At 48.4% G+C, this 25,267-nt stretch overlaps 1 protein-coding gene across 1 annotated transcript; it reads left to right on the top strand.

The window, feature by feature from the left end:
* The first annotated feature begins 624 nt into the window (after nucleotides 1-624).
* Nucleotides 625-23,998, top strand: PDZK1IP1 (PDZK1 interacting protein 1). The gene is made up of 4 exons (XM_065409830.1): nucleotides 625-798; nucleotides 12,756-12,864; nucleotides 21,153-21,254; nucleotides 23,266-23,998. The coding sequence occupies exons 1-4, from the start codon at nucleotides 732-734 to the stop codon at nucleotides 23,336-23,338; spliced, it is 351 nt and encodes a 116-aa protein (XP_065265902.1). The 5' UTR covers nucleotides 625-731; the 3' UTR covers nucleotides 23,339-23,998.
* Nucleotides 23,999-25,267: the final 1,269 nt, after the last annotated feature.

The raw sequence follows: 25,267 nt of genomic DNA, 5'->3' as shown, positions 1-25,267 counted from the left end.
CCTTTTTCTCAGCCAAGACAATGACACCAGACAGGTCAATTTCAGTTTTGTTTGTAGTCAGTTTCACCTTGTCTTTACATATTGTTTGTCTTCCAACAGCACCCAAAATGTGCCTCCATAGGGCAATGGCATATCCCACTAGCCACTAGAGTATATTATTATCCATGCAACTATTTCTACCAGTCAGAGTTTGAAGGCTTAGTTTTACAAATGCTGTATTTTGGGGGCTTTCATTTGATTTGATTCTCTGACTATGGTGCTGTTGCATTATCTGGTATCATGTAACTATGCTACACCAGGGTGCTCCTTTCAAGAAAGAATGTGTTGATCTTAGTATCGGTTCCCCCAAATCCCCACTGTAAGTAAATAAACAAACATGGTTCATTGTCTCCTCTGAAATTCCTTTAGGCTCTACGGTAACTGCCAATTATTCAAACCACATGTCTGCAAACTCCCAAACAATCGTAGACGTTACTTATTCACCTGGCCCAAAGAGGAAGCAGGTATGTAAATTCCTTCTGTACCTCCTCCATATTTAGCCACTTATTAATGTCACTGATAATTTACCAAACTCATTTCCATGGGAGGCAGCCGCGCTTAAGTGTGCTCTGGGTGTTCAGATTTCACATTCAGCTCTCTCAACAGCTTCTGAGAAGGAGCAGGGCTCACTGTTTCTCTCACAAAGCAAAGAGCCCCCCGCACTGAGCAACAAAACCAACTACTCTGCAGTCATGCAGGCTCTCCAGGTTGCTGCCGTATGCCTTTTAATGGTTCTGGAGCCAGTGAATTGCCAGCAAAGTAAGTGTGATTTCATACTTTTCGGGGTTGAACTGGGGGAGTCTTGAAAGCCGATCCATGAAGGGGTTACTCTTTACCTAAGCAGCAACTACAGGCACTTTCTTTTTAACCAGGTGAAGGAGATAGGACTTCAATGCACTTTACGAGATGCTCTGTCTGCGTCACAAATGACTTGCCGAGAGTTTGAAAACAAAGCATTTCATCTGAAGCTTTGTCTTCTCTGCAAAAAAAAAAAAAAAAGCATGTTCGCTGTCTTGCTGTGAAATCTAGTGGAGACAAGAAAGACACAGGTAGTTTTTTACCTTGTGGTAGCTCTCTGAGCGCAACATTATACACCTCCAATCTGGGGTTTAACTTCATTGAGGTAAACTGCCTGTGCCTTATCTCCACTAGGATTTTTCATAGAGATAGCTCACTGGATATAAAGAGACGCTTTTTTTTTTGCAGTGAGGATATAGCGCTAGGTTTTTATCTTTCTAGTTACTCTAGGACAGTGGCTCTCAACCTTTCCAGACTACTATACCCCTTTCTGGAGTCTGATTTGTCTTCCGTACTCCCAAGTTTCACCTCACTTAAAAACTGCTTGCTTACAGGTTTCAGAGTAGCAGCCGTGTTAGTCTGTATCCGCAAAAATAACAGGAGTACTTGTGGCACCTTAGAGACTAACAAATTTATTAGAGCATAAGCTTTCGTGGGCTACAACCCACTTAAAGGCACTGCATTTAGCCGTATGGAGTGGAAATCCATCAACTTCATGAAAAAACTCGTACGATGTTTCACTCTATATGCATCCGAAGAAGTGGGTTGTAGCCCACGAAAGCTTATGCTCTAATAAATTTGTTAGTCTCTAAGGTGCCACAAGTACTCCTGTTATTTTTGCTTGCTTACAAAATCAGACATAAAAATATAAAGTGTCACAGCGCACTATTACTGAAAAATTGCTGACTTTCTCATTTTTACCATATAATTATAAAATAAATCCACTGGAATATAAATATTGTACTTACATTTCAATGTATCGTATATAGAGCAGTATGAACAAGTCATGGTCTGTATGAGATTTTAGTTTGTACTGACTTCACTAGTGCTTTTTATGTAGCCTGTTGTAAAACTAGGCAAATATCTAGATGAGTTGATGTACCCCCTGGAAGACCTCTGCATACCCCCCAGGGGTGTGTGTACCCCTGGTTGAGAACCATTGCTCATGCAGTGAGATCTCCCTAATTCTCATGTTGTTCAATTTTGATCATGCTTGCCAAAAAAATCTCCCCCAAATAGATGGCTTCACCCACTTTTCAGAAAAGACTTAATGGCAGACAGGCCTCCTGCTATTGTGACATCATTTTTATTAAGTACGACAGGGCATTTAATAGTATTATAAAGTGTTCTAATGAATAATTAAAGTTAATCTTTTATCTTTTCAGTGTTCTTGAACCCCTGCCCTGCACGCACACACACACACACACCACACCTTGCGTTGCTCCATCCTTTATTGTTTCTAATGTATTTGTTTGCTTACTTGCTTATTCTCAGAATTTAACTGCCATGGACCTCCCAGTTATCCGACTGAATTAGGGTCCAATCCTGCACCACTAAGTCAAAGAGCGTGTTGATGATGTTTTAATGACATTTTAATGACGTTCTTCTGGACTTAGGGACCTATACGACTTTTCAGCTATGGCCAAAGCTCACAGCCACATTTTCAAAGCACCCCAGAAAGATGCACCCTTACACATTGGATGGATTCTGGGGAATGTGCCCATATGGGCATTGATATGTGCAAAGCAGGTAACAGCATGTGCAAGGGCTATTTGCATTGGCAGTCCCCCTTTCCCCTCCCCCCCAATTTGCAGGTGCAAATGTGTGTATGCGCATTTTTGTGGGCACAATGGTTGCATCCAGCTTAGAGCATTTGGGCCTGTAATCAGAAGGCTGACAAGAGAATCTGCATCAGAGGGCTAATGATTAAAATAATTAAAAATTGGAAGGACACAAAAGAAAATCCGTGTCCGTATGGAGTTGTGCCAGGGTAACCGGGGTGTTTTGAAACTTCAGGAAACTTGGTCCTGCTCTGGGCTGGCTCTGGCTTTTTGGCTGCCCCAAGCAAAAAAAACACGGGGCGGCCATAACGGCAAAGCAAAAAAACCCCTGCAGCGCGGCCGGAGCGCGGGTGCAGGGGGACCGGCTGGGGGGGGGGGGGGGAGGGAGCGGGCGGGAGAGAGAGAGAAGGGGGCGGCCAGGGCTACAGCAGGGGCGCTGCCAGGCCCCTCCCGCTGCGCCGCCTCCTGCCGCCTGCCGCGAGGGCTCTGCTCCGGTTGGCGGGGAGGGAAGGAAGAGGACTGCCCTGCAGGGCGCTCTGGTTCTCCGCGCCGCCGCCCCCTACAGGGCGGCCGGAGCGGAACAAGAACAAACAAACAAAAAAAAGCGACCGTGCCGCCCTAGGATTGGGCAGAATGCTGCCTCCAACAATCTGCCGCCCCAAGCACCAGCTTGCTCAGCTGGTGCCTGGAGCCGGCCCTGGTCCTGCTGCCCAAATGTAATTTGCTCTTTATTCGGTTCCAACTCAGACCCATCCAGGGGGACAGTGCTAAGGCACTCTGCCTGACAAACTGGGATTAGAATGGCCACTCATCAACCACCAATCACCCCTTCCCTCTTGTCTCCACTTGCTCTCCAGTCCCTGCCTTGTCCATGTGCTGCTGGTACCTTCCTGGCCCTGCGCTGACTTTCGCGCCATCTCCTTTGATGCAAAGGATGCTGGGGCATGTAGGGAACTAAATGTGCCATTACACAAGTCAAAGCAGAAATATGGAAAACCTGAAGTGACAAGGAAAGGGGACATGACACACTTGTGGGGAGAGGGGAGTAGTGTGTGAATTTGGATAGGGTAAGGGGCACATCTCATCCCAGTCAATGCTGGTCAGGTTCACCCTGTTTTTGTGGTGAGTTGAGTTTACATGCAATTTTGCTGACTTGTGTCTATCCGATACATATGTGATGGCTCCTACACCTGTCAATGTATGCTCTTGGGGGCTTGCAGGAGTCGATGTATTTTGGGCTATGTTCAAGGGCTCACATGTGAGTTAGAGGATGTGTTCTTTGCTATTTCTGTTTCATTTGGTTTGCCTTTTTAAACAATAAAACACTTGGAGATGGGTCCAGACAGGAGCCCCGAATCCAAGCTCTTATGAATGTTCTGTTCAGATAACCCTCCAGCACCTGGATTCAAAACCATAGAGGGCCCATTTTCCTGGTCAGGTTTGGATGCTGCTGAAATCTTGTGACAACAGCTCTTGGAGCAAGATCCGGGCCCAAGAGAGTGGAAACCTCTTGGGAAGAGATGAATTGATGAAATTTCAGTCTTTGGGGCTGAAATGTCATGAAAACAACTTGCCAAATTTCAGCACGGCTGAATCTGAACCCAAATTTGCTAACACTGGCCTAAGCCTCATCTGGATCTGGATGTGAACATCACTTCTCTGTGTCACATCTAATACCACTAATGCTGACCCACCGACCAGGAAAAAACCAACACATCAATAAAAGGAATCCAACAGAGATGACAGCTGAGGAGGAACCAGAGAAGGAAATGAAGCAGTCCAGGCTTCAGGATTATTCGGGATGATGACACATTCCTAGGACTAAACTCTGCCACAGCTAGACCTGCCCAACCCCATGGGTGGGACTGAGGGCAAGGAGTTAAGCCCTCTTGTTTACGACCTATAGGGAAATGCCAGCAATGGGGCCAAATCCTACTCTAGTTACATGCCTCTGTGAAAATCAATGAGGCTGCTCTTGTGTTCCCGGATCCTGCTTCAGCAAATCTTTGAACACATGAGTAATCCCATTGCATCAGTGGGACCAGTCTGCTGTTGAAAGTTAGGCAAGCGTTTACGTTTCTTTTGTGATTTTTGGCCATCAGTCTTTTAGCATACAGAACAGACTGTCCTCAACTTACAGCCTTGTGCTAAGTTAGGGCTGGATGCTTTTGCCTCTTGTACTGCTGGGATTGTTCTGTTTGGTTGTTAAATTTACAGTTCTGCCAGTCCTGGGCATTCAAAAATCCTAAATCAGATCCTCCCATAATCATGAGCTTGGCTAAAAAAATCATGAGATTTTAAAAAGAATTATACATTTCAGGGTCTTTATATTTGCCTTCTATTTACTGAGCATTTAGGGTTGCACTCGCTTCATAATTTTCTCCACAAACATGAGGTCTAAAAACTTACTATTTTTTTTAAAACAAGAACAGAGAGTCTCCTATAATCACAGGATTCCAGGAGCTGGGGCTTAAAGAAAACACCAAATATGGCAAGACTCACGGTACAATCAAGAGAGTTGACAACACTGAGTCTAGTTCATAGCCAGTTGTAGATGACTCTGCTTTATATATACGGGCGTATGCAAGGCACATTTACAGCTGCTAATAAAGAGACATTAGTTTTGTCATTATATGGGCCAGATGCTTGGCTGGAGTAAATTGTCAGAGTCCTACCGGAGTCCAAGGAGCTACATATATTTACACCAGCTGAGGATCTAGACCGTGACGTCTTTGCTCACACTTCCTGGGCCAGATCTTGAGCTGGGGTATATACGTGTAGCTCCATCCCTGTGTTTTGTTTACAGCTCTTTCTTTGTAAGAGCTCCCCAGCACCACCGTGGGAACTGCGGAAAGATTCACCTCCTTGTTTTACAGCAAATCCGCAGGGACACAGGTGTTTCAACTCCAGAGGCATGCAGTGTCCTTTCCTGCTTCTCCCAGCCCTGCCACACACCCACATGCAAATCATGTGCGGTATTAAAAGCCTTAAGGAGCAAGGGGTGATTAATGCACTCAAGAGATCTTGTAACCCGGGAAACCTATTTGTCCTTGTGCAATATCGCTAATGACACTGTGTCCCTCCTGCTAAGGAGGGGATTTCACACCTGAACACATAAGCAGATGGCAAACCATGAATCACAGCAGCTGACACACAGGCTCATTTGCCCCATTTACAGGCGGAGCTGTGAAAGGGGGATCTAGATTGAAATCTGGAGCCAAACTTTCCCAGCATTTGGGAGAGAGTTTCAGGGCTGGAGTTTTGAACTGATCTTATGTCTCTTCTTATGGAAAGCCCTTTCAAACAGCCGGAAGGGCTGTTGGACGGGGCTTACTTATGCTCGAGATGTGCATTTATTTTTTTTTCTGTCAAGAAGATCAGCAAAGCAATAAGTAGCTCCCAAGGGGGCTGCTTAGGTGAAGTTCAAATGCAGACTCAAGGAGCCATGTTTTTCAACCCAGCCTTTACAGTTGTGCCGGCAGTTTTGCCCAGGCAAATCCCTGCTTTTGCATGTGCACATTGCAGCTGTGGGTGCTGATCAGGTGATGAGATGTGTAAGTAATCACAGGGCTTCAACAAGCAACCGTGGGTGATTTTGCATGCTCCCAAATTCTGGGTGCACACAGAGCGTGCTCCTAGAGTTAAAAAGAACAGGAGTACTTGTGGCACCTTGGAGACTAACACATTTATTTGGGCATAAGCTTTCATGGGCCACTCCTACCGTGTCTGTTTCCTCAGACTGAGGGGGCTGTGAGGCCGGCTCTACTGTTTTTGCCGCCCCAAGCAGCGCGCCGAATTGCCACCGTGGACAGCGGGGGCAGTCCATGTGCCGTTAGGGCGGCACGTGCGTTTCCGTGGCGGCGGCAATTCGGCGGCAGCTTTTGTCTTCAGCCGGAAGACTGAAGCCGCCGAATTGCCGCTGTGGGCAGCTGAACATAGAAGCTGCCGCCGATTTGCCGCTGCCGCGGAAACGCGCGTGCCGCCCTAACGGCACCCGGACTGCCCCTGCCGTCTGCGGCAGCAATTCGGCGCGCTGCTCGGGGCGGCAAAAACACACAGACTGCCGCCCCTTGCAGATTGCCGTCCCAAGCACCTGCTTGGAATGCTGGTGCCTGGAGCCGGCCCTGGGGGCTGCATAGAGGATAAAAGGACAGATCTAACAGTGGTACTTGAAGTAGTAGTGGTCTGAGTTGAAGGTGCTGGGTTTAAACCCTGCTAGGGGCTCACGGTGCAAATTTAGAAGCTGTCTTAGAAGCCATATTCCCTAATAACTTGCAACAGAAGCATCAGATGCTGTAGGAAACAGCAGCAACTGAATGCTCAGTAGTGACACTTGCTTGATTGTATCTGGATTTCTGCTGTCTATGGCTTTGCATTTTTGCCCTTATCGCATGCTCGTGTTGGCACATTCCCTCCAGTGACGCTGGAGTGAATCCCATCTTGATCTGGAAGCACGTGCTACACCGCCTCATTTCTCAGAGGGGCTGTGGCTATCACAGCCTTCAGAATAAATGAGACGCACAGGAGGGAAAACTTATCTGCCGGCAAGAGAAATTGGCCCACTGGCTGGGCTTCTGGGCTGAAGCCCTCGGAAGCATTTCCACCAGGTTTTCAAAGTTGACAAGACAGCTGTAGCAGGGTCTGAGGCCAGACGGACGACTTTGGTGGGACATCGGGAGGGGGGGTGAAGGAGACTTTTGGTTTCGGGAGGGGCATTGGGCTCACAGGAAAGGGTTATGGGAGAACGAGCAGGGTGGGAACAGGCAGCAGGCCTGGGAAGGATGAGCCTTGACTTCCACATACACTCCACCAGGCAGAGAAGTTCCTCTGAGCAGCAGCCCTCTCAAGTGATCAGAGCCTGTAAAGAACGGGGACAAAATGAAACCAGACCAAGAAAACACTGAGCTGGGTCCTGCATACCTGGCCGTTTCGGGGAGCAGGTACGCGAAAACCACAAAAAGAGCCGGGCCCTGAGCCGGGGAGGGAGGATGGTTAGGGATTTGGGAGATGTGGGTTCAATTCCCTTCCCTGCTGCAGAATCCCTGTGTCACTTAGTCTCTCCGTGCCTCAGTTTCCCTCTGCACAACGGGGATAACAGCACTGCCCTCCCCCACAGGGGCACTGTGAGGATAAGGACCCTGAAGACTGTGAAGTGCCCAGATATAATGGTAATGGGGGGTATGTAAATAGTTAAGAGATATCTAACCAACCCCCTGGATTCAAACACCACCCAGTGTAGGATTGGATGCTTTGCAGCTGGGGCCCTTGGCTGAGTGCTACCAAGGGCAGGCAAATGGTAGTTGTTTGATGGTAGTTGTGTGGCACGCCCCACAGTTTGATTTATTTGGCATCAGTTACACTCATTATATGCACTTATTGGATGCCAGTAAATACCCATTGACACCTGACGTGTAACTTACCACCGCCAGGCACCTCACTCCTGAATTTGGCCCATTGCCTATATGCTAGGTAGGGTAGGATTTTACTGTTGTTCTAACCAGCTTCCCTTTCAATTTCCTGTTGAAAGACAAAGTCCTGATCATCTGGGATCTTGATTAGCCTGAGAGTCCCCCCCCCCCACACACACACCCAGCCCTCCAAGCGACGTTCCCAGCCTCCTCGCCCAAATACATATCAACAGGAGTTATTAATGTGACTGCTGACCTCACTTTACGGTGTCCCTACCTAGGCGCTGATTATTGAACTGGACTAGAAAAGAAACAGAGAGACCATTGTCTGAGAGAGCCCTTTAGGGACCATTGTTGAAACGTAGGCTGTGCTGCTAATCTAAGGTAAACATTTTACCAGCCAGCCCAGTTCTAGAAAAACATTGTTAAAGTTCATCCGGGCCAGGACCCATCCGTCAGCATTCTTTGCGTCTTTCCCTTTTACATAAACTTCTTTCCTCCCGGGAGTGAAGCAATTTTTAGTTTGCTTCCCAATGCTTAAAAACGGTCACTTTCCTTCATAGAATCATAGGACTGGAAGGGACCTCGAGAGGTCATCTAGTCCAGTCCCCTGCACTCATGGCAGGACTAAGTATTATCTAGACCATCCCTGTCAGATGTTTGTCTAACCTGCTCTTAAATCTCCAATGATGGAGATTCCACCACCTCCCTAGGCAATTTATTCCAGTGCTCAACCACCCTGACAGGAAGTTTTTCCTAATGTCCAACCTAAACCGCCCTTGCTGGAATTTAAACCCATTGCTTCTTGTCCTATCCTCAGAGGTTAAGGAGAACAATTCTTCTCCCTCCTCCTTGTAACAACCTTTTATGTACTTGAAAACTGTTATCATGTCCCCTCTCAGTCTTCTCTTCTCCAGACTATAAACAAACCCAATTTTTTCAATCTTCCCTCCTAGGTCATGTTTTCTAGACTTTTAATCATTTTTGTTACTCTTCTCTGGACTTTCTCCAATTTGTCCCCATCTTTCCTGAAATGTGGCACCCAGAACTGGACACAATACTCCAGCTGAGGCCTAATCAGCGCGGAGTAGAGCAGAAGAATGACTTCTCGTGTCTTGCTTACAACACTCCTGCTAATACATCCCAGAATGATTGCTTTTTTTTGCAGCAGTGTTACACTGTTGAGTCGTATTTAGCGCAATCCATTCTCAATCCAGTCCAAGGGAATCTTTCCACTGATGTCGCAGGGTGCTAATTCAGCCCCGACGGACGCAAGGAGGTCCCGAGCTGGGCTCCATTGGAATCAGTGGGAGTTTTGCCATTGGCTTCAGGGGGACCATGAGTGGGCCCCGGGGGTCTAATCTTTTCAGACTGTCCCAGCCAAACTCCATTGGGGGATTGCCCTCTGCCTTCTTACATTCCTCCTGGAGTCCCATCTAGACACTGCCTTCTTCATCATCTCCTGCCCTCAGGCTGTTCTGACTACCTAACTCCCCATTGATTTTAATAGGATTTATTGAATACTTGGAGCATCTGGGCTTAAGTGACACACACAGGGAGTCTGTTGCAGAGCTAGGAACTGAAGCCAGGTCTCCTGAGTCCCAAGACTTAACCCCAAGTTCATCCTTGCTATTAACATGGAAGCTTTTAATGCTCCCTTCCCCTGCTCCCCACCCCAGAGTAGCGCTACGGCTTAGCAGACTCAGGAAAACTCTGTGCGGCTTGGCAAAGGAGTGGGGAGAATTAGAACCACATCCGCTTTTGTTCTGACTTATCGAGTTGTCGTCTTTGTTGTTTCCCTGCATTCTCCTGAATGCATTGCCCCAGCTTGCAACTGATTCCCTCTGCTGCCGACTGGCCCCTCTCCAGCCCCGTCCCTCCCCCAAAACTTGGAAGGTGATCACACTCCAAACGAGCAGCCACTAACTAGCGGAGTGTCACGCCGAACATGCTGGCACCTCCTTCGCCAGGTTTGTTATGCTAATGGACCCACCATAATCCGCTTTGCAACATCATAATCATTAGTGACGGATTACGGAGTCAGGAAAACATGGCACTCCTCAGCGTGAGCGGGCGGTTGGAGGATTTCGTTTCGGGAAAGAGGGGCTGGGTGGAGCAGCGTGGGCTTGCGAAGATAAAGGTGCAGGTACAGAGCAGGTTTAGTCACAGCCTTGTTTAGTGGGCAATGTGGAGTCACATTTTCCCCAAGGGCAGCTCAGCAAGTGATTGGCCATCAAGGAGCACCTCAGTGCATAGGAATGGTGCACAGACCGCACCATCCTATTGGGGCGAGGTGCATCCTTGGGAACATATGGAGGGTACAGTCCCTGCATTCCCCCAAATCCAGGGACTTGGATTGTCCCTACTCCCTGCACAGGGTGGTCTCTGCACCCCCTTCCCTGCACATCCACACAACAGCCAGAGAGACCATCCTGCCGACTACACATTGATTCTGAAAAACCCCCGTAGATATAGTGTATTGAGGACTGTGTTGGACTTGCAAGTTATCACCTTAAGGGGGAAAGGGGTTCTGCTCATGTTCAAAAGAACTTAAAAATGGCCCTACTGGGTCAGACCCAGGGTCCATCTAGCCCAGTATCCTGTCTTCTGACAGTGGCCAGTGCCAGGTGCCCCAGAGGGAATGAACAGAACAGGTAATCAGCAAGTTATCCATCCCCTGGCGCTCACTCCCAGCTTCTGGCAAGCAGAGGCTAAGGACACCATTGCCTGTTCGCAAGCTAGAGGGCCCTGTAGGGAAGTGTGTTCTCCGAGCCAGTCTGGAAAAAGCCATCTTAAAGCACAGTAGGGTGACCTGTACCTGGCTGCCTTAGGAAGCAGCCTGTTTTTTCTCTCTCTGGTTTTGGGTTCTTGTGTGTTATCTTGAGTTCTGAGAAATAAGGTCATGTTACGTTGCAACCTTTCAGCAAGAGTAGTTATGTTTTTGTCTAATAGCTCTGTGGGATTGCTCTGACCCTAATAGCAGAGAGGTGGAACGGTCCAGTAGTTAAGGTGCTACTCTGGAGACATGGGTTCGGTACCTTGCTCTGTATACCTCTGGTACTGACTTCCTTTGTGGCCTTGGGCAAGTCACTTAGACTCTCTATGGTTCTTTTCTCCATCTGTAAAATGGAGATCATTGTAGCTACATCAGGTAAGCCATCTATCAAAGGGATTTAGATGGTTCCCATTATGACAGCTTCTGACCACCTCAAACTCTTTAACGTGTTTATTCACACAGCACCACTATGAGGCAGGGCTGTGATGTTATCCCCATTTTACAGATGAGGAACTCAGGCACAGAACAAAAAGGGGCTGATTTTTAAAGGCATTTAGGCACCTTTAAAAACCCAACTGTAAGGGACTTTCCCAAGGTTGCATAGGAAGCCAGCAGCAGAACAAGGGCGTAAACACACGTCTGACAAGTCTTAGGTTAGCACCTCGTCACTGGGCCACCCTTCCTCTCAAGGTGAATGAGGGTGCTGCTCAAGTACTCTGGTGGTGGGGGTGGGGGAGCACAGTATGTGAAGTAGAAACAGAATAGACAATGTGACCTGCAGTGTATCTTGAATCTGCAGTAATGGCACAATATGAAGGAAACAAGATGTGGTGTACACTGCTGCCTAACTGAAAGGAGATGTTATGTTTTTAGTGTGTGCTGCATCCTGAACCACTGAGGCAGGGAGCAGCTGTGAGGCAGCTGCCAATTTGTTTTTCCCATCAGATGCAGAATGTTACCGAGTTAGCCAACCTGTGCTCTCTCTGTCTCTCTGTCTCTCTCTCTGTTTCTCAGGGAGACTTTATATTTGTTTTCTTTCTTGTTTTCCTCTCTCTGAAACAAATGGCATTTTGAATGAGGACTATATTGCTACTATTATTTATTTGTACTGTGGTTATGTCTAAAGGCCCCAACCCGGGAATGGGACCTCTGCGCTAGGTGCTGTACAAATGTATAATGAAAAGACTGTCCTTTTCCCAAATACGTGGGGCTTATTTTAGTTGTACATGGGGAAATAGAACATTAGAGATGGGTCTGAGATGCAAAACTTAGATCCAGAGTTTTAACTACCCAACACTGGAGAGCATTTGGACTCAAGGCTTTGGTTTGGGTCCCTCTCCAGTGGAAAGGAGGGAAGGGTTGGCTCAGCTGACGGGCCCCTGGTACAACTGTCGAGGACAAAGGAAGGGGCTTCTACTTTGGAACACTGTGGTCAGTGCCAAAGTCCATCCCACAGTGCAACGCTAAAGACCGTCCTGTCCCCGTTAGTCTGCATGAGACGTGGGATGGTATTGATGTGGTGGGGGATGGATGGGCTGTTGGGGTATGTGTGGATTTTTAATCCGGTTTCTTTGCCTGTTGGGATCTGCAAGGCTCAGACCACCGACCAACCAGCCCCCCCGTATCCTTACTAAAGTAGGATGGCCTTGAGGTCAAGACCCAGCTTATGACTCAAGAGCTCTGGGTTCATTTCCCCAGCTCTACCCCATGCTGTCAATCACAATCGCTGACTCAGTCCTGCAAGGTACTTAAACTTGTGCTTACAGGGACTTCAGTGGGCTTTCTTAGGTGCTTAAATTCCAGCATGGGTTTAGTGCGTGGCTGGCTTGGGACCAGAAAGCTCAGCAGGATGGAGCCCTGAGAGTCTATATTAATGGAGGCAGTTTAAGAACCTAAACAGAACAGGTGAAGCTAAAAATATCTCTAACGTATGTCTCCTCCCTTTCTCCGCAGCCCGGGGAAATCTCCAGCCGTGGATGCAGGGACTTATTGCAGTGGCCGTTTTCCTAGCCCTGGTGGCGATTGCTTTTGCAGTCAATAAGTATTGGTGTCAAGAAAAAGAGTAAGTGTGGGTTTTCCTCGTTCCATTTGACTTGGGCTTCACTGTCGCTAGAGCAGCTCCAAACGCAGGGCGTTTCGAGTTTTATCCGCATGGGGCACAATGTGATCCCTGAACAAAAAACAGGGAATCTTTCCTGATCCTCTTAATGGTATCGGTTTACAGGGACTGTGGGCAACACCGCACAAGGCGATGGTCATACCGTATAACTCCATAGCCTTGTGGTGGCACTTTCACTTCCTGTCCCGGCCAGAATCCAGAAATGCCCCTTAAAATCCCAAAGCCTTGTTACCGAGACGTTAAAGCTCCAAACTCAGGAAGCGAAAGAGCTGAAGTGCCAGACCCTGAGCTGACTGAAATGTTCATCGCTCCAGTCCCTTCAGTCGGGTGGCATTTAGAACAGACACTGCTGCCTTGGCCCAGCTGTTCTTGGTATCAGGGAAGGTCAGCTGAAATGATGCATGTTTCACCACTTACATGGTGCCACCAAGGGATACAGGGCAGTTAAAAGGACGACTGACTAACCAGATGTCTCAGAGGGCCATGTTTGATTGACTTAAAACAGTGGTACCAAAAATTATAGCTGCTGACAATCTGGCCCATGGACATCAGTGATGTTATGATCATTGACATACTTTGGGGATCTGGCCAGAGAGGAAGGATGGTCAGTAAGACTTGAAAGGTCTGGGTTGAAGTCTCTGCTCTGCTACAGACTTCCTGTGTGGCCTTGGGCAAGTCAGTTAGGCCCAGATCCTCAAAGTATTTACACGCCTAACTCCCATTGATTTCAGTGGGAGTTAAATACCCAACTACCTTTGAGATCTGGGCCTCAGGGCTTGTCTCCCATGCAGGGCCGGCTCCAGGGTTTTGGCCGCCCCAAGCAGCCAAAAAAAAAAAAAAAAAGCCGCAATCGCGATCTGCGGCGGCAATTCGGCGGAAGGTCCTTCGCTCCGAGTGGGAGTGAGGGACTGTCTGCCGAATTGCCGCCGAATAGCTGGACCTGCCGCCCCTCTCCGGAGTAGCCGCCCCAAGCACCTGCTTGCCAAGCTGGTGCCTGGAGCCGGCCCTGCTCCCTGGATATTTACTTTGCAACAGGGGTGTGAATCTACCCTGCACTAGCCAGCTGCATCCATGTGGACCTGCTGATGCACACTAAGAATTCCTTAATGCGCTTTGATCTAGTCCAGTTTCAAAGGGGACTAGATCAAAGCACATTAATGGACTGTTAGTGTGGGTCAGCAGGGTCCACACAGACAGAGCGTGGCAGGCTAACGTGGGTTCTAGCTGGCCATGAACCCATCACTGCAGTAGGGAGACTTGCCCTTCCGTACCTCCCAGGGGTGTTGTGAGGATGAAGACATTAAAGACCGGTAGTTGCTCAGCTAATACGTTGGTGGAGGCCATATATGTATTTCTGATGGATGGTTTAATATATTAAGATTTAACGTGTTAAACACAGACCCCAGATAGACAGGTTGTGCAATGCTGCTGAGGTCACCACCCTCGAGGTGGGTTAACTTGCTTGGCCTCATGTCAAACCCAAGGTTTCCAGGGTTGAAAGTTTGACTCAAGCCAGGACCGTCCTGGGCTCCTGATGCTGTGGGGAGGGGAGAAATGAAGTAGAGAGAAAAATTCCAATGAAAAACTATGGTGAAATGGGGAGCAGAGCGAGCGAGCGGGGTGAGTGAAAGCTAAACAGAGAGGGGTAGAAAAGGGGCAGAGAAGAACGAGAAAAGTGGAATGAAGAGATAAATACAGTAGATAATATGGGCCTGGTTCTCAGTTACTTCGTTTCTGTATTTGGGGCAGAGTTGAAAGATACCTGGGAGGTTTCGCCATCCTCTGAAGCATGGGGCCTGGGTCACTTGCTGGGTGAATTAGAATACATGGTGGAGTCTCTGTAACTTGTGGTCTTTAAATCATGAGTTGAGGAGTTCACTAACTTAGCCGGAGGGTAGGGGTCTATTACAGGAGTGGGTGGGTGTGGTTTTGTGGCCTGTGACGTGCAGGAGGTCAGACTAGATGATCACGATGGTCCCTTTTGACCTTGAAGTCTGAGTCTATGAAAGAGGGGATTAAGGTCTCTGGCTTTAAACCACCGTTGGGATCCTGCAGGGGTCTGTCCAGCTCCAGTGTAAGCTAGAGCTGCCTCAGGGCTGCTGTAACTTCGACTCTGCTTTCCTGTGCCCCCATGGGCCCTGAGAGGCAGAAAATAGCTGTAGCACAGTGTGACCTGGCCACATCCCTGATCCACTCCCTACCCTGTAGCAGGGCAGACCTACACAAAGTAGGAAGCCCCTAGTGCAGGGGCATTTTCAAGGGGCCCTTTCTGGCACTTTACATCCCCTTTACACTGCCAGAGTGGCATAAACGGGTCTTAGGATATCTGAGGATCAGGTCCCATACCCTCCTAGCTTCTGGGCATGCTCTCCTTTCCTTAACACAGAACAGGGGCTACCCTTGAGCTAAGGTGTCTAGTGAGCTCTGGTCTACACTGGGAGTGGGGTGGAGGGAATCGATCTAAGTTACGCCACTTCAGCTATGTGAATAACGTAGCTGAAGTTGACGTACTTAGATCGACTTACTGTGGTGTCTTCACCGCGGTGAGTCGACTGCTGCCGCTCCCCCGTCGACTCTGCCTGCGCCTCTCGCCGAGCTGGATACAGGAGTCGACGGGAGAGCGCTCGGGGGTCGATTTATCGCGTCTAGACTAGACACGATAAATCGATCCCTCCTGGATCGATCGCTGCCCACCGATCCGGCCGGTAGTGTAGACATACCCTAAGAGTCAGGAAAGTGGCCCAGCTGCACAGCTGTTTGGTGGTGGAGCCAGCACTGCTCATGTCACATCTGACCCCCTCTTCCTAGGAGCGTGGTGGTATCTCTGGCTCAAACATTGCTCCTCGTTATCCTGTCTAGTGCTAGAATCCGGCTAGGAGGAAGGTTGGGAAGGCTAGAAGCCCATTTTGTCTTACTTTGGCCTCTCATCAGAAAAGACGCTGTTGAGGCTTAGCAACCTGGCAGCATTCCAGCCCCGGTTCTGTCACTGTGGGAGCAGTTATCAGCTTAATCCCTGCCTGTTTCTGCCTTGACGTTTCTTTGCAAGCCCCAGACATCACCCGCCAGCGAGCACTGAAGGGAATCGGAGACATGCACGTATAACGGACCGGAACCAGCGCAGTAGATCCAAACCTCCCTGAGCCTTGGGGGAGGACACAGTGCTGGATCTGGCTCCAGGTCTGAACGTCTTTGGCTCAAGTCTACCTGTATGATAAGCTGACCAAGAACAGCCCGTCCAGTTGCCACCATCAGCTTGGGACACTGACACACACACAAACACACACACACACACACACACACACCCCTTCTCAGACGCAGACTCCAAGACACCATCAGCTTGGGACACTGACACACACACACACACACCCCTTCTCAGATGCAGACTCCAAGACACCATCAGCTTGGGACACTGACACACACACACACACACAAACACCTTCTCAGATGCAGACTCCAAGACACCATCAGCTTGGGACACTGACACACACACACACACACACCCCTTCTCAGACGCAGACTCCAAGACACCATCAGCTTGGGACACTGACACACACACACACACACACACACACACACAAACACCTTCTCAGATGCAGACTCCAAGACACCATCAGCTTGGGACACTGACACACACACACACACACAAACACCTTCTCAGACGCAGACTCCAAGACACCATTAGCTTGGGACCTGGACACACACACACACACACACACACACACACACACACCTTCTCAGACGCAGACTCCAAGACACCATCAGCTTGGGACACGGACACACACACACAAACACACCTTCTCAGATGTAGATTCCAAGACACCATCAGCTTGGGACACACACACACACACACACACACACACACACACACACACACACACAGACTCCAAGACACCAGCTGAGGCAGAGTCTCTTCTACTGTTGAAATAAAAATACATTGCAAAGTATTTTGCAACAGCCCATTCAGAGACCGACTGGAAAAACCAGTTAGCAGCAGAAAACAATTCAAAGGTCTGACAAATTAGTCTCACCCAATGCTGCAAACCTGGCACTGATGTCACTGTGCAGCAGGGAGGGCCAACTGCAGGGATATCGGATTTGCTACCTAGGCAGAAGGAGCAGTTAAAGAATGACTGACTCACCAGAAATCCCACAGAACAAAATCCTGCAACCCTTAGTGATTATATTCAGGCAAAGTCCCTGAGTAAGGACTTTTTGAGCTGTAGTTATTAACATTCTGGCTGCAGAAAATAGACAAAGCACGTGAACAATTCAGTAAGTGTATAACCTACTGGTAAGTGTATGTTACAGATCCTCCTCTGTACCCAGTCCGCAGAGGCGATGAGTCTGTTACCACCCTAGTAAGGTCGAGTTGTAGGAGCACGTGCTTATTAGCTCTGGAGGTCGCTGGATCAATCGCTGGTCTATCAGCCATGGTGTCATAGACGTGTAGGGCTGGAAGGGACCTCGAGAAGTTAGCAAGTCCAGCCCCCTGCGCTCTGGCAGGACCCAGTAAATCCAGACCATCTGTGACAGGTGTTTGGCCAATATCTTTTTAAAAACTTCCAATGATGGGGACTCCTCAACTTCCCTTGGAAGCCTGTTCCCAAGCTTAACTACCCTTAGAGTTAGAGAGTTTTCCCCAAGATCTAACCTAAATCTCCCTTGCTGTTGATTAAGCCCATTACTTCTTGCCCTGCCTTCAGTGGACATGGAGAACAATTGATCACCGTCCTTTTTATAACAGCCCGTAACATATTGCAAGACTGTTATCAGGTCCCCCATTCCCCCAAATCTTTTCTCCAAACTAAACAGGCCCAGTTTTTTTAACCTTTCCGCATAGGTCAGGTTATCTAAACCTTTGATCATTTCTGTTGCTCTCCTCTGGACTCGATCCAGTTTGTGCACATGTTTTCTAAAGCGTGGTGCCAAGAATCGGACACAATACTCCAGCTGGGGCCTCACCGTGCTGAGTACAGCAGGACAATGACCTTCTGTGTCTTATGTACGACACTCCTGTTAACACACCCCAGAATCATATTTGCCTTTTTTGCAGCTGCATCCCATTGTTGGATCACGTTGAATTTGTGACCCACTGTAACCCCCAGATCCTTTTCAGCAGCGCTGCCACCTAGCCAGTTATTCCCCATTTTGTAGTTGTGCACTTGATTTTTCCTTCCTGGGTGAAGTCCTTTGCACTTGTCTTTACTGAATTTCAACTTGTTGAATTCAGACCGATTCTCCAATTTGTCAAGGTCATTTTGAATTTTAAACCTGTCCTCCAAAGTGCTTCCAACCCCTCCCACTTGGCGTCATCTGCACATTTTAGAAGCATTCTCTCCACTCCATTATCCACGTCATTAATGAAAATATTGATTAGTATTGGACCCCCGCAGGCCCACTAGATCCGCCCTCCCAATTTGACAGCAAACCATTGATAACTACTCTCTGAGTACGGCCTTTCAACCAGTTGTGCACCCACCTTCTAGTAATTTCATCTAGATCACATTTCCCTAGTTTGCTTATGAGAATGTCTTGCCGAACTGTGTCAAAAGCCATGCTAAAATCAAGGTATATCACATCTATTGCTTCCCCCCGCCCATTAGGTCAGTAACCCTATCTAATAAGGAAACTCAGTTGGTTTGGCATGATTTGTTCTTGACAAATCCGTGTTGACTATTCCTTATAACCCTGTTATCCTCCAGGTGCTTACAAACCAGGTATTGAAATGAGGCTGATTGGTCTTTAATTCCCCAGGTCCTCCTTGTTCTCTTTTGTAAAGATAGGCCATGAAACTACCTCCTGAGCCCCCTCTTCTCTCTCGTTCCAACTGTCCCACCTCCACCTCTGCAGCAAGTAGCCTGGTGCCTTCAAGGGTAAGATCGCTTGTCCCATAATGCTCGCTGGTGGCAGCTGCTGCAGCACTTCCTGGAGGATCAATGACCAGCCAGTGGTCAGTCCTCTGATCTGCAATGGAGAGCTGAATGTGTAAGATCCCAGGAACTGAGCTGGATACAGCATGGGTGATTGGCAGTGGGACTGGGGCATGAGGCGAGGGGCTGGTGAAGAACCATCTAACCCTAGGAAGGCTTTGAGGGTCACGCAGGGTAACTAGAGTCAGGGGTGGCAGAAGCTTCCTAAAAGTGGGGGGCCACTGGTGCCCAAACTGTGTCCCCATCCCAAGCACTGCCCCTTCCCCCTGAAGCCCCGCCCCCATGCTGCCCCTTCCCCCAAGATCCCGCCCCTGCTCGTTCTTCTCTGCCCTCCTCCTCCCATCGCTTTTTGCCCTTATGGCCGGTAAAAAGTGGGAGGGCCATAGCCCTCTCGCCTCCCCTGTTCCATGCCCCTGCCTCGAGTCGCTGCTGTGGAGTAGTTTTGAAGCCGGGAGAAAGAATTCTCTACTTACCTCTGTCGAGATCCCCAGCAGTCATCTGGGATCATGACTCCCACATCAAACCACTTTATTCTCCAGCATCTTTGCAATTCTGGGTTGCAGCTGGCAGAGGAAGAAGTGAAATGTCATGAGAGAGGCAATCCTGGTGTTATTGTCCCAGCCTGATGAAAAACACAAAGTACTAAACAACTTGTGAGAAAACCTCTCATCCTGAAATCTTCACCCTGGTTTAGCCGACCGGTTCCTGGCTGTATCACAGACTCTCTCTGTGCTTTGGGGCAAATTACACAGGCCAAGGTCACAAGTTAGATGCTGAAATACCTTTGAGGATCTGGGCCTTAATGATGCTCGGTGCCTCAGTTTCCCCCTCTGGAAAAGAAGGATGAGAACCCAGGGGTGCTGAGAAGTTACTGTTTGTGAAGTGCTTTCAGGGTTGGGAATAGAGCCCAGGGGCGGCGTCTCAGCTGGTGTATCTGATCAGAGCTCCGCTGACTTCAGAGGGCTATCGGTTCACACCAGCTGATGTTCCTGACTCCCAATCCAGAACACTGTCCCCTGGGCCATGTTGCCTGATGGTGGCAAGGAGGGCTAATACCTTAGCATAGCACTCAGGAGATATGGCTTCTAGTCCTCATCTTGTCTCTTTCTCTGCCACAGTTGTCCCCTTGTCTATGACAGAGAGAAGGATCCTGACCTCCTTTGTAAAGTGCTTTGAGATCTGTGGGTGAAAGGCCCTCTACAACTGATGATTATTATTAGAAGCTTGGACAAGCAGTCATAGTCTGGTGTGTGTATATTAAGCCAACCGCCTCTCAGGTCCTTTTGAGGTTCACTCGTTTGCTTGTTAGGGGAGCACGAAAGGAACCCCAAATGTTCAAAAATCACAAGTCTGGCTCCTCAAAAATCATGAGATTGGCTTAATCAGGAGGTGATGTAAAAATAATAGATTTGGTGTTCTTTCTATTTGCCTTCTGCTTTTTAGACTCATAGACTTTAAGGTCAGAAGGGACCATTATGATCTTCTAGTCTGACCTCCTGCACTACGCAGGCCACAGAATCTCATCCACTCACTCCTGTAACAAACCCCTGACCTATGTCTGAGCTATTGAAGTCCTCAAATCGTGGTTTAAAGACTTCAAGGTGCAGAGAATCCACCAGCAAGTGACCCGTGCCCCACACTGCAGACCTTTAGGGTGCACTTGGGTCATATTTGTAAGCTTTTTCCACAGCCAAGAGGGCTAGAAAAGTACTTTTTCTTCAAGAACAAAGGCTGAAGTCATCGCATCTCCACTTGACTCCAGGAACTGGGGCTTTAAGGAAGCCAATAATTATCATGTGACTCATGAAAAAATCATGAGAGTTGGCAATACTGTGAAAATCAAAAAACAACTTGGTGGGACAAAGAACTTCACTGATCACCTTATGAATAGAGTTCACGCACAGATTGTTAAGGCCAGAAGGCACATTATGACAGTCCAGTGTGAGAGTTCTCCAACAACTTATGATCCCCTTGTGCTTAACGATCGGTCCCACCTTGTGTTTAGCTTGGATGCTCTGGTTACCTTCTCCAGACCTGAGGAAGAGCTCTGTGAAGCTCGAAAGCATGTTCCAATCACAGATATTGCCCCACCCACCTTTCCTCTCTCTCAATGGCTTGCTCAGCAATATGAAAGCTTCGGGTTATTGTTCAAATGATACCTGAGCTTTACAGAGTGTGAAATCGTTTGAGCTGAAAGTCTGTTGCTCACTTGTGTGTCAGCCAAAGAGGCACAAATACAATGCAGCCAACGGTCCTGCCATGGTTCTATGTAAATTCTTTCAAATGTGCTTCTTTTGTTAGGGAAAATATGGAGTCGGTGGTCACCATAGGAGACACGAAGGAAGAGGCTGTCGTATCCAACGGGACCGAGGGGAGGTATTCAATCACAGCAGCTGATTTCAGGTGAGCCAGGCATTCAAGAGCTTTCGAGTTCATCCGAAGAGGATCCCATTCTGTGCTAGGCCAGGACGGGGGCAGAAATGGTTTGACATCACCGTTAGGCCATTCAGCATCGGGGCTCTGGTGACCAAAATAATCTCCAGTGTAAATTAAAGCAGCTCCTCCTCTCATGCCCAGACCTGCCCCTAGTCCTGCCCTCTGCCCCCAGGACACCTCCTAGGCTGAGTCTTGGGGGGAGGGGACAGGGCAGGGCTGCTTATGGTGGCTCTGCGCAGGCCAGTTGAGATAAAATTTAGGGCCCTGGTACCACCCCTATTACAGCCCAGTTACAAACGATTTGGGGGGGCCTGAGCCCTCTCTACATGTGTGTAGGGGCCCAAATCTGCCCTCATAAAACAAGGGAGATTGCCAGGTGACAAACATTAAACGCTCAGAACGAGTCTCCCCTTTGTCCTTAATAACAGTTTATGAAAACAAAAGAGGATTTTTAAAATCAAACTGATTTGTTCCCCCTTAATGCTGCCAGGTTCTTCAGCCCGGTCAGTTTCACTTTTGTTTCTGGCCAGTGTAGGCTTTCTAGGGCTGGCTGACATTAGCAAAGATAGGGCCTGATCCTGCAGTGCTTATGCACCTGCATAACTGTACGCGCTATGAGGAGTCCCAAGAAAGCATAAAATAAAGCAGGGGCATAAGTCTTTGCAGGATCAGGGCCTTCAGTACACTCATTTTGGCAATTCCCGCCACTAAAAAGGCAGAATTGATGGCAGCAGCAGCGTAACATTAGTGCAGGCCGAGCTGAGGCATTTTCACTATGAATTTGCCCTGGTTAGTATGAAAGCCCTGATTCTGGGTTCCACCATCCAGAAGCTGCTACTTGAGCATTAGCTGTTAGCAGTACAGGCCCTATGACACATAGTTATGACCCTGAAAAAAATCACAGATTTTTTTATTTTTATTTTTAATGCACAGTAGTGTCCCAGGCAAATGTTTGAATTTCATGGGATGTGCATGGCTGCCGAGTCTCCCCCCTACCTCTCCCCAAACTGCTGTGATTCTTCCAACAGCGAGGAGGCGGAAGCTGTCAGTCCTGTCCCAGATAGTGGAGTTAGGGGCAGGCTGGGGGAAGGGTGGTGCCTCACTATCAGACAGGATCCCAAGCTGCCACTGCTGCTTCCGGTCTGGTTGATGGGGGGAGGGGGGTGGTGTTAACAATGCCTCTGCTCCTTGCCAGCTGGTGCTAAGGGTGCTTCTGCGGGGCTAGGCCAATGCTCCTAATCAGTGCCGCTTCCCTCTCTGTGGTGGCCGGACAGGAATGAGCAGCAGTGGCCAGAATCCCTGGCCATGAACGAGACACTGCCCACCAGGCCCCCTCCTTTGATAGGACCTGCTGCCACCTCCCCACCCCCCTCTGGGAGGGGCCTCTATGAGCAGCCACCGGCTCCCGCTGCTGGAAAAATTGCAGCATGGACTCATTTCACAATTTCCATGAAAGCAAAAGTTACACACGGTCGAGCAGTTTTGACTCCAACCAGTAGAGGACAATGGTTCACATAGGCACAAGCCAGTTCACTGCAACACAGCATGGGCCATTCTTCTAGCTCCATTCAGACTAAGGAATATTGACTTAAAAGCCTAACCATAAATCCTTCCTTTACAGTCGTGGTAAATGTGCTGTACTGAAAACTCGGTTAAAATTGTAGGCTGTCACTTTAAATTTCAGGGGGGTTTCTTGTGGGTTAGGGGGCTGTATAGGGAAGCATGCATTCTGAGTCTAGCAGCAGTCAGTCTGCAGCCATCCAGCCTCAAGTAAGATGATGTGAGTTGTCCCTGTCTGTTTTAGGAGCAGCCTGTTTTCTCTCTCTCTGGTTTTGGGTTCTTGTGTGTTATCATTTGGAATTCTAAGCAATGAAGTCATGTTACATTGCAACCTTCCAGCAATTTATGTTTTTATTTACTTCTCTGCATGTATGCTGTGAACGTAACAGTAACTGACGGCTTTCCTGTAACATTTCAGGTCCAAAGAAACCCAGCACGCCTATGAAAATATCGTTGAGTATGAGGGGAAAGTCATCACTACTCCAATGTAAGAGCCGCCTTCGAGGATCACCCATTTCATGCCATCCTTTTTCGCCCCTCTCCAATTCTAACTTGGCATCCCTGTGCTGTGGTCAGCTCTATAGCTGGGAATCATCGCACCTGGATTCACCCATGCCCCGGAAGATGAAAATTGCTCCCAGCATCACCAATGGCTCAGAACCTGAAACAATGCAGAGGGGGAATAAAGGTCTGGTTCAGATTTCTCTCCATCCCCCCCTGCCAAATGAAGCAAGAGGGAAGCAGGAACCAGCCTGTTATTCCAGAATCACAATCCGCTCCAGGCTAGGCTGTAAGATTGCAATGCTGCCCTGCGTGTACAGAAGCCCCTTCCTTCTCTTTGTTTAAAATAACGTCACCTCTGACATCTCTTCTTCTTCGTCCTGGCCTGGCGTAATAGCATTTCTGTTAATCACTGTGCAGTGTAACAGCCTTTTTTATAGCCGAATAAGCTCAAATATTCTACACACATTCCCTCAAGAGCTAGTTATTTATTGATCGCCAAAGCTGGGCATCCGTTTGGGGGTGAGGTATCACCTTTTCCTTTTTATGTCTCTTTATGAACAAAGAAGCCAATTGGTTGAATTTGCCCAATCCGAAATCTCCTCCTGTGAACATATTTTCCTGGTACAATAAAGAGAATTATTCTTTAATGTCATGGTGGCACCCAATGAGTTGCAAGGCACAAAGCGTCTTCATAGATACCCAAAAGAATTTTGTGAACAGGAAAGAACCTCATGTGGTGTGAAAAATGACGACATTCCCAGCAACATGCAGAAGGCAGGGCCAGCGCGGGATTGCCACAGGAAGGCTAGGATCAGATCTTCCATCCTGGTGTCTCTCACACATTCCTGGCTAGCCTACAGGCCCAGCCCAGCCTCAGCAGGAGTTTTGAGTGAGCGAGGAATATAGGATTGGGATCTATCTAAGGCAGAGCATTTATGGAAGAGAGAGAGCAGGATGGTTTCTGTGGCTAAGGTGCTGGATTGAGACACAGGAAATCAAGGTGCAATTCCTGGCTCTGCCCCAGAATCCTTGTGGAACCTTGGTCAAGTCACTAGGCCCAGATCCTCAAAGGTCTTCCAGTGGGAGTTAGGCACCTAAATCATAAAACCATAGGACTGGATGGGATCTCGAGAGGTCATCTAGTCCAGTCCACTGCACTCATGGCAGGAGTAAGTATTACCTAGACCATCCCTGACAGGTGTTTGTCTAACCTGCTCTTAAAAATCTCCAATGATGGAGAGTCCACAACCTCCCTAGGCAATTTATTCCAGTGCTTAACTCCTCTGACAGTTAGGAAGTTTTTCCTAATGTCCAACCTAAACCGCCCTTGCTGCAATTGAAGCCCATTGCTTCTTGTCCTAGCCTCAGAGGTTAAGGAGGACATTTTTTCTCCCTCCTCCTAGTAACAACCTTTTATGTACTTGAAAACGGTTATCATATCCTTCTTCCGGCTTGCAACCCCTCAACATACCTTTGAGAATCTGGGCCTCCGTTCCCCATCTATAAAATAGGGATAACACTCAATTCTTTCTCCCACTGTTTGTCTGTCTTGTCTATTCAGACTGTAAGCTCTGTGGGGTAGGGACTGCACCTTGCTATGTTGTGGACAGCACCTAGCGTTGACATCAGCCTGACCCACCCTCCACAGGGAAAATATTGAAATAATATATTCATGCATATCATCAGTTCAGTGGGTTTTCCGGCATTTAAGGACAACGGACCTCACTGTTATTTCTGTTCTGATTGTCGCAGCTCTCTGCACTCTAGAATGGGCCAGAAATTGCTTGTGCAGAGATGAGGGAAAGAGAATAATAAAGTAAGGTAACAAAACTTTTTAAAACTCAAGAGACGTCAGGGCCTGTTTGGCTGGAAACCTGGCGGAGAGAAGGTTCTGAGGTGGGGAAGGGAGATGGGTT

Source organism: Emys orbicularis, chromosome 8, assembly GCF_028017835.1.
Source record: "Emys orbicularis isolate rEmyOrb1 chromosome 8, rEmyOrb1.hap1, whole genome shotgun sequence".
Classification (NCBI taxonomy): domain Eukaryota; kingdom Metazoa; phylum Chordata; order Testudines; family Emydidae; genus Emys; species Emys orbicularis.
The sequence above is the reverse complement of the archived record's forward strand: the minus strand, read 5'-3'. Positions and strand labels throughout refer to the sequence as shown.